At 39.5% G+C, this 12,946-nt stretch overlaps 1 protein-coding gene across 1 annotated transcript in view; it reads left to right on the top strand.

Annotated features, from left to right (window-relative positions):
* Positions 1-12,946, top strand: part of SCN11A (sodium voltage-gated channel alpha subunit 11) — a 117,916-nt gene that overhangs the window by 89,067 nt on the left and 15,903 nt on the right. Inside the window, exons 18-24 of the mRNA XM_054693188.1 lie at positions 912-1,025; positions 2,202-2,316; positions 4,193-4,347; positions 6,298-6,471; positions 10,786-10,887; positions 11,292-11,561; positions 12,437-12,490. Coding sequence (XP_054549163.1) covers positions 912-1,025; positions 2,202-2,316; positions 4,193-4,347; positions 6,298-6,471; positions 10,786-10,887; positions 11,292-11,561; positions 12,437-12,490 — 984 coding nt within the window. The remainder of the gene's footprint in view (positions 1-911; positions 1,026-2,201; positions 2,317-4,192; positions 4,348-6,297; positions 6,472-10,785; positions 10,888-11,291; positions 11,562-12,436; positions 12,491-12,946) is intronic.

Here is a 12,946-nt window from a genome sequence, read left to right as displayed (position 1 = left end):
AGTAATATATACTTTGCCTTGCTCCTGACTTTAAGTAGAGACATAAAGTCTTTTACCATTAACATCTTCATTGAGGCAGTTCCTTTATTCCTACTTTGCTGGGAGGGTGTTTTATTTTTAAATTATGATTATATATTGAATTTTCTGAAACTCATTTTCTGTATGTTTTTGAATATCAAATCACTTATGCATTCCTTGGATTATCCAACTTGGATTATCCCTACTTGGTTATGGTATATTTTCCTTTTATATATATTTGGATTCAATTTGCTAACATTTTGTTAAAAACTTTCTTCTCCAGTTTTTTCCCTTGTCATATGTCTTGTCCCTTGTCTGCCTGGTTTTGGTATTAAGTTAATATGGACCTCATTAAGTGGGCTGAGAAGATTGCTGTCAAAGAACTTGTCACCTATGTTTTTTTCTGTGCATTTTATGGTTTCAACTCTTATATTCAAATCCTTGGCCCATTTTGAGTTTTTTGTCCATGGTTTAAGAAGTGGTCTAGTTTCATTCTTTTACATATGGATACCCAATTTTCCCAGCACCATTTATTGAAGACGTCCCTAACTCCATTTTTATCCTTATAGCCCTCTTGTCATAAATTAGGACTTCTGGTACTATGCTTAGTAGGAGTGGTGATAGTGGGCATCCTTGTCTTGTTCCTGATCTCAGATAAAAAGTTTTCAGTTTTTCACCATTGAGTATGATATTGTGTTTGTGTTTGTCATGTAATGGTCTTTATTATTTTGAAGTGTTTTCCTTTACTCCATTTTCATGTGAGTTTTTATCATAATTAGGAGTTGAAACTTGTCAAATTCTTTTCTGCATCTACTGAGATGATCATATGGTTTTGTTTCAAAGTAAGAGGTGTAGGAAGACCATTAATTCCACTCTGGGCTTTTCTGTGTCAGATCTATGAATTCCATCCAGATACCAGAAAGACCACCAGTCCAGGAGTTCAAAGTGTGGAAATTAATGTGTTCTCTGAAGATGATGCTTCTGTGGCAATACAGGATCCCCAAAAGGTAATTTTTCTAATGGGTTCCCAGATGGAACATGTGGCTCATTCATATACCTTCTCCAAAATAGCCACTATGGAAAAATACTAAGTTTAACATGAAGCAAACTGGCAGAATCATATCTTATGCAAAGGTCTAGACCAGGGTTTGGTAGTCTCTTTACTATGGCATTTGGAACAGAATCATTCTTTGTTGTGGTAGGCTGTTTTGTGCATTGTGGGATGTTGCTAAACCCACTAGATGCCAAAAGTGTTCCCAATTGTGAAAATTTTGAATTTTCCTAGTCAATTCCAGAATATCTCTTAAAATGTCAAAACCAATGAGAATCACTGGTGTAGAACTATTATATCAGGATTCGAGTTTTTAAATTATATTATTTTTTATTGAGGTAACATTGGTTTACAGCACTGTATATGATTTAGGCTCATACTTCTTCAGATATATATTACCACGCCACACTCACCACCAAATCCTCCACCTCCTCCTTGTCCTCCTCACCCCCATCTTTCCCATCTGAATACCAGGAATTTAGATAGCTGAAAATTAGACTCTGGGGCCTCCCCGGTGGCGCAGCGGTTGAGCGCTGGGTTGCGAAGCTGCCCACGGCCTCTGCAGCGCCGGTTCGATCCCCGGCTGCTCCCCGGCCACTGGAGGAGGGTCCCACATGGCGCGCAGGCCTCTCCTGCCGCCCGCTGCTCCCCTCAGCAGTGTACTTCGGTCCTTCTGCCTGCTCTGCTCCCTGCTCTGGCTCTGGTGAATTCTCTCACCCTCCCGCACTTCTGACTGTACCCAGTGCATGTATAAACAAACAAACAAATAAATAAAATAATTTAAAAAAAAAGAAAATTAGACTCTCAGTAAAGTGGCCTCTCCCTCAGCACCTGACTTCACTATTTGGGGTTAGACTGTCAATCAGTGGTATGATTCGTAGGGAGGGAAATGTGTTTTAATATTCCATACGTTTACTCAACTAAGGGAGAGAAATTAAACAATTATCTCCTGAAGTCAGGGGTGGTCAGACTTTAAATAAGGAGCCAACAAGAGGACTCTCTCTTGATACCTTGAAGCCTTTGCCTAGTTTGTTTCATTCCTTAATAAGGCATGCTATGAAGCATTAAGCTCTGTCATGGTGAGAGAGGGTTTTGGTAAATGTTTCCCTTTTTTCTATCTTCTGATGTGCAGAAGTTTGATGCTACCAGTGTATATTCAGAATGTAGTACTGTTGATCTACAGAATCCCTTTGGACAGGTGCTTGAAATGGTTCCCAAAAAGCAACCAGGGAGATGTTTGCCCAAAGGTAAGTGGCAATATTCCTACATTCAGTTCACAGATTATTTGGATGGGATTCCATTATTTTTTGAAGCTCTGTGAATTTGATAGATCCCTTCTTACTACTTCAGCTGAAGATAAGAATAAAGAGAGGGCATGCATAGACTCTTGGGATAAAGGGCAAAAGGATTCCAGGAAATTCTTGATTCAGGTGGGCTCTGCTTACATAGTCCAATAACCATGGTAGAAAATATAGAAAACATTCCTAGAAATCTCACTGGGCCAATATATCTGCCACTTTATATAGTTCCAGGTAATTCGTTTTCAGGATGTACTTAAGGTCGTAGACAAAGAGAACTTGACCTTAAATCCAGGCTCTCAATTCACTCCACAAGATTTTCCTTGTTGTTAGGAGCATTGGCTCTGGAGCCAGACTTACTGGCTATGAGACTTGGTCACTTAACTTCTCTGAGCCTCATTTATAAAATGGATATAATAATCGTAACTACTCCAGAGGGTTGTGGTGGGTATTAAATGAGTGAATGTAAGTCATTTACAAAAATATCTGGCACAAAATAAGCAACAGATAAATGCAGCTTTTCCTGATTCCCTAAGGGATGCTGAGGTTCCATCCCATGTCCCCCATAACTTCCTGGATTCATGGGAGGAGTTTATTTGTCTCTTTTTTTCTACCACGATGTCCTTAAAAACAAGATAGAGATTTAATTAATAGTGTAATAGAGAAATGGCCCTGGCCTGTATCATAGACTCAATGAATGTTGATAGGAAAATGAATGAATATAAGCATTAAAAATTTCTCTAAAATCTAAACCAGAATCTAAAGTTTTAAATGTTTGAGACCAGACTGGGGTCAGAAAAACACCAAGAATGGGTTTCCAGCTCATTCCAGGTTGTTTGATAACTCCACTGCTGCCCATGGGGTCAGAGGTCAGACTAGAGATAGAATACTATTCTCCTGACTTAACATTTTGACTGGTCCTTAATGTACTCACAGGGTATTAACAATGGAAATGGGGCAATTTGCTTTATAGAAGAAGGCAGGAGAAAGATAAAAGACAGAATAAAATAACCTTCTAGGGAAATTAACCTGTTGATGTTTTGAAAGATGGGGGGAAGTGAAGAGCAGACTAAGGAGAACTTACGGTGGCTTAAAAAAGTGATGAGGGAAGGTGTAGATTGTTGTACTCCCAGGAAGTACGGATCCACGGCATCTGGAGGAGGGGGAAAGGGTGATGTAATTCATGCTGAGAGTTTGTGTGGGTTGAGATCAAATGCTCAGTTATGTGTGAACATCTGGATAATTGATCAAATTTTCCATGTATGGTTTGGATGGTTCACAAAACGTATGCTTTCTGCCTTCAATTTACTTTTGCCAAAAAAAAAGAAAAAAAAATTCTGCATTACAAGCAACCACACAACCTCTGTGGCATACAGTAATAAACATGGCATACAATTATAAACTGCTCATCTAGACTGTTGATCTCTGCTGATCTTGCCTGGCTTTGTTCATGTGAATGGTATTGAATGGGAGTCAAATAATCTAGCCTGTGCTTAATTGGGCAATTTGGCTCGCACCCATGTCTATCTTCCTTCTTTTGGAACCAGTGTTCTGACAAGAATGTGTCTTTTATATGGTGATGGCACAAGAAAGCAAGTGGAAATTTGCAATGCATCTTGGAACTTAGATTCAGAAGTGGCACATTTGACTTCCATTCTGTTAAGTGGCAGATCAAATCACACGACTGAGCCCAGATTCAAGAGATTAGAATAAAACTGTATCTCTTTAGTCGGAGGGTTTACAATGAAAAGGCAAGGGGTGTGTGTTCAGGGATGGATGAAGAGTTGGGGCTATTAATGATCATGCTATTGCTCATTTCTTGCAGGCCTGCGTCTCTGCTTTCCATGGTGTTCCATGAATAGAAGCAACTCCCCCTGGGTCATTTGGTGGAATATGCGGAAAACCTGCTACCAAATAGTGAAACACAGCTGGTTTGAGAGTTTTATTATCTTTGTGATTCTGCTGAGCAGTGGTGCACTGGTAAATTATCTTGGTTTGTTAGGGACATTGGGGATCAAGGCATCTGGGGGAGCTGCATTCTGGGCCCATGGCCCCTCTGACTGTGGGGAGACCAGGCAGAAATGGTATCTCTGTTGCTGGTTCCCCTTAGGGGCACAGGATTTTGTGCAACCTCTGGAGTCATGCTCTAATTGGGAAATCCCCAAGGAGACACATTTTGCCTGTGGGGAACCATGACCCAAACCAACACTTTAAAGTGGTTATTGGAATCTGACCCTTGACCCCAGGTCTGTTCATAATTCCTGGAGGATTTCTAGACATCATCTCTGTATTCTACATGTTTCTTCCTCTACACAGCAATACTTCTACCCTCTCGTTACCTAGAGATCGTTGCACTACTTTCTAAAAGGTAAAATGTCAGGAGGAAAATGCGACAGGAACAAGAATAAGATTTAATAAGCTGTCATAGTATTTTCCATCACTCATGATCTCTTGACAGGAGAGACAAAGAAACATTGTTTTGTGTGCATGACAGATCCTTCCAAATTGAGATGAGGTGTGAGTTCCAGTAAATTTTGCAAGTAATTTGTTGCTCAACAGCCACCAGCTCTCTCTGGTCACCTTTTGGTACTTCTTGCACCTTCTTCACACATCTTCTCTTTTATTCCCTGTATCTCATTCTCTCCTCCCCTTCTGCTGTCCCTCCCTCCTTCCCTTTGTCCCTCTTTGCTTACCTCTACCTTGTGTATCCCTTAAAATGGCCATAATATAAAGCTATGTTCTCTTAGTATTTGTTATATCAAAAGAATGAAGTTCTGGGTTTCCCTTAAAGATTTAAAGTCACAGAACATTTCACAATATGTCACTAACAATGGAAGGGACAATGAAGTGTCTTGTATCCACATCCTACTTTACACCTGTGTGATCTCTCGGTGAAAGAAGATGAGCATATGATGGGGCACACCAAAGCCTAGGATCAATAGGCACCCCCCATTTATCTATTTACTGCTTTGCAAATTCTCAAACAAAAAAGCAAATTTCTCTAAAACTACTCCAGAGAACGCCCTTAATTAACTTTTGTTGCTAACCCTTAGCAAGGTTACCCTTTTATCTTCAATAACTATAAAAGCCAAAAGGAAAACTTATACCCTAGTCATATAGGGTATAACTATATAGGGTATAGTTATAGAGGGTTTATCTCTCTCTCTCTCTCTCTCTCTCTCTCTCTCTCACACACACACACACACACACACACACATTCTTTGGGTGAAGGAAATGTGTGGATGCAGCATGAAAAAGGGTCTCTCCAAAAGTAGGATGTCTCATTTTCATAATCACACTTAATGAATAGTTTAATATTCAAAACAGTTTACATTTTCAGCACTAGCCTAGAGCTTCCCAAACACTCACATGTCATGGTACACAAACAAAATGATCATATACGTAGGGACTACTGGGGTCAATGGAGAAAGGGCTGTCAGTGGTGAAGATGATGGGCCTCAGGGCTAGTAGGAGCTACAGTGCAGGCTGAGGTGTTTGGACTTGATGCTATAAGCAGTGGAGAGCCATTGAGTACAGCCGCTGAGGGAACCAGAAGCATGAAAGAAATGGTGTATGCAACGGTATGGTTCTGGAAAAGTTGGCAAGGTATGGTTGGTAAGAGTTAAAAGGATTAAGAAGACCATAAAGTGGTGTGACAATCTACTAGGACTAGGAGGATGTTTTTCTGTGCCAGGGAGCCAGTGATAAGATCCTGGGAAACTATAGTGACAGCAGAAATTCAGAAATAGGATATTTTTTCCTACTTTTACTTACTTAAGGAATTGATTTCACTGGAAATGTTCAGCCTTAGTACCTTTTGAGAAAAACCTTGTCACCTTATTCAAATAGGAAGACAAATAAAAAGTAGACTCAACAAGAATTTCTAAGCAAATATACAACCTAGTTGATGGCTGTGCTTTATCATTTCAGGTATTTGAAGATGTTAATCTCCACAAACAAGTGAAAATCCAACAATTACTTAATTGTACTGATATTATTTTCACGTACATTTTTATCCTGGAGATGGGTCTGAAGTGGGTGGCATTTGGATTTCTGAAGTATTTCTCCAGTGCCTGGTGCTGGCTGGATTTCATCATTGTGATTGTAAGTTTACCATCTGTTTCCCATAAAGGCATGGGTGGGCGATGAGAACTGGGGAGATGGTCATATGGGTGCTGCTTTTCCTGTAGGCCTAACATGAATGCTTCTTTACAGAAAAGTATTTTTTTCCTATATATTTGTCATTCATCCATCCATCAGCAGTCCAGCCTTTTCTGGGCCTTATTTCTCATTCATTGCCCTCATCTGCTCACCTCTCCAGCACTTTACATGATGGCACACACTCATTTCTCTTCATAAATACTGTTATGACTTATGTACACAAGAATAGTCTTGGATAGTCTTCATTTTGCCTTCTCTTGTCAGCTTTCCTTTTCTTTTCAAGAATTTTCAGAGCAGGTCAGCAGCCAACAGACTAGGCTGATCTCCGTCTGATTGTCGAGCAACATAAGAGGATTAGTCACATACATTCTTTCATTTAATCCACTCAATCATCTTCCAAGTTAAGCAGAGTTATATATCACCTACCATGTTACAGATAAAGAAGCCTGAAGCTCAGAGGATCAGCAAATAGTTTCAGGTGAAACTGGGATTCACACCTGTTGTGATGCTAAGACCAATAAGAGTAATAGTGGATCACATGTATCGAGCTCTATGCCAAGAATTGTGCCATGTGTTTCACATGCATCCTGTCTCTTAGTTACCACAGTCAATCCATGTGGTAGGTACTATTGTTTTCCTCATATAAATAAAAAGAAACTAAACCATACAAAGGCTAAGAAATATGTTCAGGATTTCCCAGCTAAAAGTGGTGGAGATGAGACTCAAATCTTTTAAGTTTTAAAAGCCCTTGGTTTTAATATCTATATTCTTTCTACCATGAACAAATTAATTATACTTCATAAATGTGTAGGATTAAGCCGAGTGGCCAGCACAACCCAGGGAGAATCATAAATGTTGTTGATGGACACAAGTAAGCCATGTGGTTCAGGCATTTTAGGAAGGCATTGGTGCCATAGGGGTGCCAACAAGACCATCCACATTCATCGACCCCATCTGTTTCCAGAGTGCAAATTACTCTGCATCCATTATATCACTGTATTTTGGTAGAAAATATATGAGACAGTGGAAAGATTATTGGTATCTACATTCTAGTGACCTGTGGTCTAAAACTAGGTCCTAAAGCTACCTTGTCTACCTCTTTCTGTGTAACCTTAAGCAGAGTGCTTAAGGTTTTCATATAGATAAAAATGAGAGTATGAACTATAAATTGCCCAAAGTTGACCCCATAAAAACTGGAAAACATAAATATAATAATAGCCATCTAAGATATCAAAACGTAGTCTAATACAACGCTCGCAGAAATAGTACCAGGCCCATATAATTTTACAGGCAATGTTTGTGTTCTCCCTAAATTCATATGTTGAAACCTAATCCCCAATATGTTGGTATTTAGAGGTGGAGTCATAGATGGTTCGTATCCAAGGGTCATTTTCTCATGAATGCAATTAATGATCTTAGAAAAGAGACCCCACAGAGCTTCCTTTCTTCTTCTGCAATGTGAAGACAGCAAGAAGAGGGCAGTGTGAACTAGGGAGCAGTTTCTTTCAAGACACACTGACCCTGCCTGCTCTTCGATCTTGGATTCCTAGTCTCCACATCTGTGAGGAATAAATACCCGATATTTATAACTCATTCAAGCCATGGTACTTTATTATAGCAGCCTAAACTAAGATAAACATTTAACCCCAACCTTATTATTCAAATTGTTTCCAAAAAGCTAGAAAAAGAAAGGAAGCTTGCAAATTTAGTTAATGAAACAAGTATAAACTTGATAATAAAAGGGACAAAAAGGAGCAGAATAAGATAAGAGATAATCATATAATTATGTATCTTTATAAATCCTGGAGAAAGTGTTTGATAAGTGTGGTCCACTATTTCTATTTCTATTATTAACCTTTGCCTCATAGAGACCAAGGTATGAATCCCAATTCCACTACAATTTGCTGATCCTTTCTAAATTGCTTCAGATTTCCTTATCTGCAACATAGTAGGTGATGTATAATGCTGCTTACGTGGGAACATTGTTGCATGGATTAATGAGAGAATGTATATGAATAATTGCTCTATGTTGCATGTTAATAAAGATTATAAAAATTGATCTTTTAGTTTTGGAGTAGAAAATTGCAATCACAAATACAAAAAATATGTAGAAATTCAAATGTATGTAAATTAAAGCTTTTGTTTTTCTATTCACAATACCATAATTATAAAGACAGACTAGAGCCTGGAGACGGCATTTGCCATATGCATAACAGGTAATTATTATCCTCAGTATATAAAAAAAGTCCCTACAGATCCACAGGACAACCCAATGTAAGAATGGCAGAAAGATGCAAGCATCCAATTCACAGAAGGAACTCTAGTTGCTAATAAATGAGTAAAGAAATACTCACCAGTTATATCACAGATTAACACACAAATGCCTTATTAAAATGACTTATTTCACTCATATTGACAAAAATTTTCAAGCTAGATAATACCTAATATTGAGATGGATATAGGAAAGTGTAATCTCACTCACTGCTGACTATTTAGTTGGTGTAGTCATTTTGGGGAAAGTTAGGCTCTATTAAGGAAAATTACAAAAGGAGTATTTGTGAAAACCTGCTTAAATTACGTCTCCCACAGGCAATACTATTAAAAACAAAAGAACAAACAAAAAGCCTATTTGAAAAATAGACATTTTTGAATTGATGAATTTTTTTTTTTAAAGATTTATTTATTTATTTATACAAGCACTGGGCACAGTCAGAAGCGCAGGAAGGTGAGAGAATTCACCAGAGCCAGAGCAAGGAGCAGAGCAGGCAGAAGGACCAAAGTACACTGCTGAGGGGAGCAGCGGGCGGCAGGAGAGGGTCTGCACGCCATGTGGAACCCTCGCCCACTGGCCGGGGATCGAACCAGCGCTGCAGAGGCCGTGGGCAGCTTCGCAACCCAGCGCTCAACTGCTGCACCACGGGGGAGGCCCTAATGAATTTTCTTTTAAATCGACTACAGATTTTAAAACTGCTATTCTGTCACATTAGCTCAATTTCTCTAATTCGCAATCTTTTACTTGTACAATGAGATTGTCAGATTTAGTGGGGAATGATTTTAGATAATGGTGAACTCTGATATCGGCTTAGTCAGAAATATCAGTAATTCACTTCCTGCCCCCTTCCAAAATGAGCCTTTGAAGCCTCCACAATAAATAACTAAAGCTCCACAGAGTGGTTTTCAGCTTAAACTCAACATATTGTTTTAATTTAGTGTATTTACAGAGATTTCCAATTCTCCGTTTTCCAACTCCATTCAGAAGAGGTATGTTGAGAGAGAAAATAGGATTTAATTCCCCCAAAAAGGAACTATTTGAGTAAAGGGAAATATAAGCAAACAAATTATTATTTATTTCTAACTTTTAATTTAAATGTAATTTCAAGCTTAACTGAGAAATTGTAACAAATAGTGTAATTTGTTACAGTCTTTCTCCAGATTCACCAATTATAAACATTTTACCCATCTGCTTTGCTGTTTTCTCTGTTTTTTTTTTTTCTAAACTGCTTAATACAAAGTAAAAATCAAAATCAACAAGCAACTATAAACCAGAGATACACTACGGTGGGGAGAGAGGCAGGGAGAGGAAGGACTAGGGTCAAAATAAGGGGGGGTGCAATTGTATGGGGAATATAACCAAAATGAAAATGCATACATTGTGCAAAAATGAAAAATGATGTAAGAATTATATAAAATAAAATATTTTTTAAAAAAGAAAAGAAAAGAAGTGGTGGTCACCATGCCCCATCACCGATTTCAGTATGCATTTCCTAAGAATATTTCCTAAGGACATTTCCCATAGTACAATTATCAAAGTTGGGAAACGTAACACGATCCGGTACTAAAATCCACATTCATTTTCAAATGTTGCTCATTGTCACAACAGGATCCTTTATTGCAAATTTTTTCTACCCATGCACTGTCATCATCACCCCTCACCCAAGCACACACCAATCCAGGATCCAATCCAGGACCCCACCTGATTGTCATATTGTCATGTCACTTTGGTTTCCTTTATTTCTCGGATTAATGTCTTTCATTAATCAAGTATCACTTGTATGGGCTGTAGCTTTGCCAGACAAGGAGAAAACTAACTTCTCTACTTTCTGTTGCCCTTTCAGCAGGACTTAGCTTGTTCCTGTGTCTGGATAATGCCCCGAGGGCTTAAAGCATCTGCCTCTCAGAATAAGGGCTCTCAAGCCCCCACTGGCTTCTTTAGGCACCAAAAGAAATGCCACTACATGTGACTTTTCTTCCCACCAGGTCTCTGTGCCCAGTCTCACCAACTTAATTCAACTTAAGCCCTTGCGGATTCTACGAGCACTAAGGCCCCTCCGAGCACTGTCCCAGTTTGAAGGAATGAAGGTACAATCTTCAGGTGGATGGGAGGGAGGTCAGCTAGCAGGAAAAGGCAGAGAGGCTGACTGCTATTCTTGGGCTGGGCTTCCCTTAAATTGCCAAGCTTTTCCTGGACTCCTCATCCAGCCCACCGCTCACAATTTGAGAGATAGATGGGCTCTGACTTACATCCCTATAGCAGGTGTCTCATAAGCCTAACACCATCACCAGAGAACATTTCTCAAGTGATACTCAGTCCTCAGAAAAGGGACCATCGTGTGTGGAGCTAAGAGCAGGGCTTGTCATGGGGGTGGATGATGGGAAGCCCGAATAGTAAGACAGAGCTCCAAGAGACCCAGCCCCACATATCAGGCCCTTCCTGAGAAGAAAGGAAACATCTGTTACGTTTTCCTTTGTTTTGTTTCCTTAAGGTGGTGGTCTATGCTCTCCTCGGTGCCATACCTGCCATTTTGAATGTTTTACTTGTCTGCCTCATTTTCTGGCTCATTTTTTGTATCCTGGGAATGAACTTATTTTCTGGACATTTTGGAAAATGCTTTGATCCAACAAATAGCAACTTAGAGATAAATTACAGCATTGTTGACAACCGAAACCAATGTAAAAGTAAAAATTTGTCCTGGGTAATCCACGAAGTCAACTTTGACAATGTAGGAATGGCTTACCTGGCCCTGCTGCAAGTGGTAAGTGTTGAATGGATGTTTTTCACATGGTGAGAAGTGAAAACTTAAAAACATCATAAGTGATTTCTCAACTAATAAAAATACAGTGACTTCTTTGAGATAGTAGAGTCAAATCCCAATTTTGCATGGGGGAGCCAAGGCCCTCCAGAACTGTTCCCCATTGAGCATCTCTGACTTAATTATCTACTGAGCCTCCACCTCCCTGTGATGCTCTTGCAAACATCTGTACATTTCATGCAGTCCTAGGTGGTGCCTTGCTGTCCAGAGCTCCAGTTAGAGAGGGCTGGGGCCTCAGATGGCAGACCACACTGTTAATAACAATTTAATGATGGAAGTCAGTCCCAGCTCAAATCAGGGTTGCCAGCCCTTGGACAGACTATGCAAACAGATGGCATAAGTATCAGCAGTTGGTCCACATCTAATATAGCAATTTTTAAGACAGTTTTTTTTTAATCCCTGGAATCATGTTTTTCCTCCTTCTTCCAGGTTAATTGAGAAATAATTGATTTACATTACTGTATAGGTTTAAGACTTACAGCATGATGGCTTGATTTACATACACTATAAAATGATTACGTCAATAGAGTCAGCTATAACAACCATTTTCTAATATAGAAACAATAAAAAGATAAATGAAAAAAAAATCCCCATGTGATAACAATAGCAACTCTTATTTCTTTTGTTTTTACACTTTTTATCTTGTATTCCCTCCTACTCTTCTTTGGACATTCTGTGTTTGGTGGGTAGGGTGCATGGCAGGGGTGGCACATCGTCTTATATACATCTGCGCACTGGGCCTTGCTTGCTTTTACATGACACTTGCCTGCTGATGGCAAACCTATAATTGCATTCATGTTCCTCTGCTTTTATTGCAGGCAACATTTAAAGGTTGGATGGAAATTATGTATGCAGCTGTCGATTCCAGAGGGGTGAGCTTGTATTCCACTTTGTTCTCGAGTATAAGGTCCAATCAGGAAAGTCATGACTACATAGATAGTCCAGATCTTCCTACATCACAGTTCCTGTGGGACAAACACAATGAAATAGGGAAGGGTGCTTGTTCACCCTCCCACAAGTATTTACATCCTAGCTTGCTCCAACATCCAGTCCTCTTTCTATCTAGCAACCAAAGAGACACCACTAAGGCAGGATAGGGAATCAAAAGCAGGAGAACCACAGGATGGCTTAATTTTCCTCACACTTCTTTAAAGGGTACTTATCAAGGGGTACTTGCCTTTGACTCTGGGAAAAACTTAAGGCTGGACTAGGTCAGCGAGAGAGACCCTCTCATGTCTCCAGGTTCTCTGGAGGCTGAGGGGAATTTTCATGGTTGCCAAATGTTAAATTCTGGTTAAATGAAAAGTGATCGTGGATGCCTAAGATTG

Source organism: Talpa occidentalis, unplaced genomic scaffold (assembly GCF_014898055.3).
Source record: "Talpa occidentalis isolate TD23 unplaced genomic scaffold, MPIMG_talOcc4v2.1 talOcc4.10, whole genome shotgun sequence".
Lineage (NCBI taxonomy): Eukaryota > Metazoa > Chordata > Mammalia > Eulipotyphla > Talpidae > Talpa > Talpa occidentalis.
The sequence above is the reverse complement of the archived record's forward strand: the minus strand, read 5'-3'. Positions and strand labels throughout refer to the sequence as shown.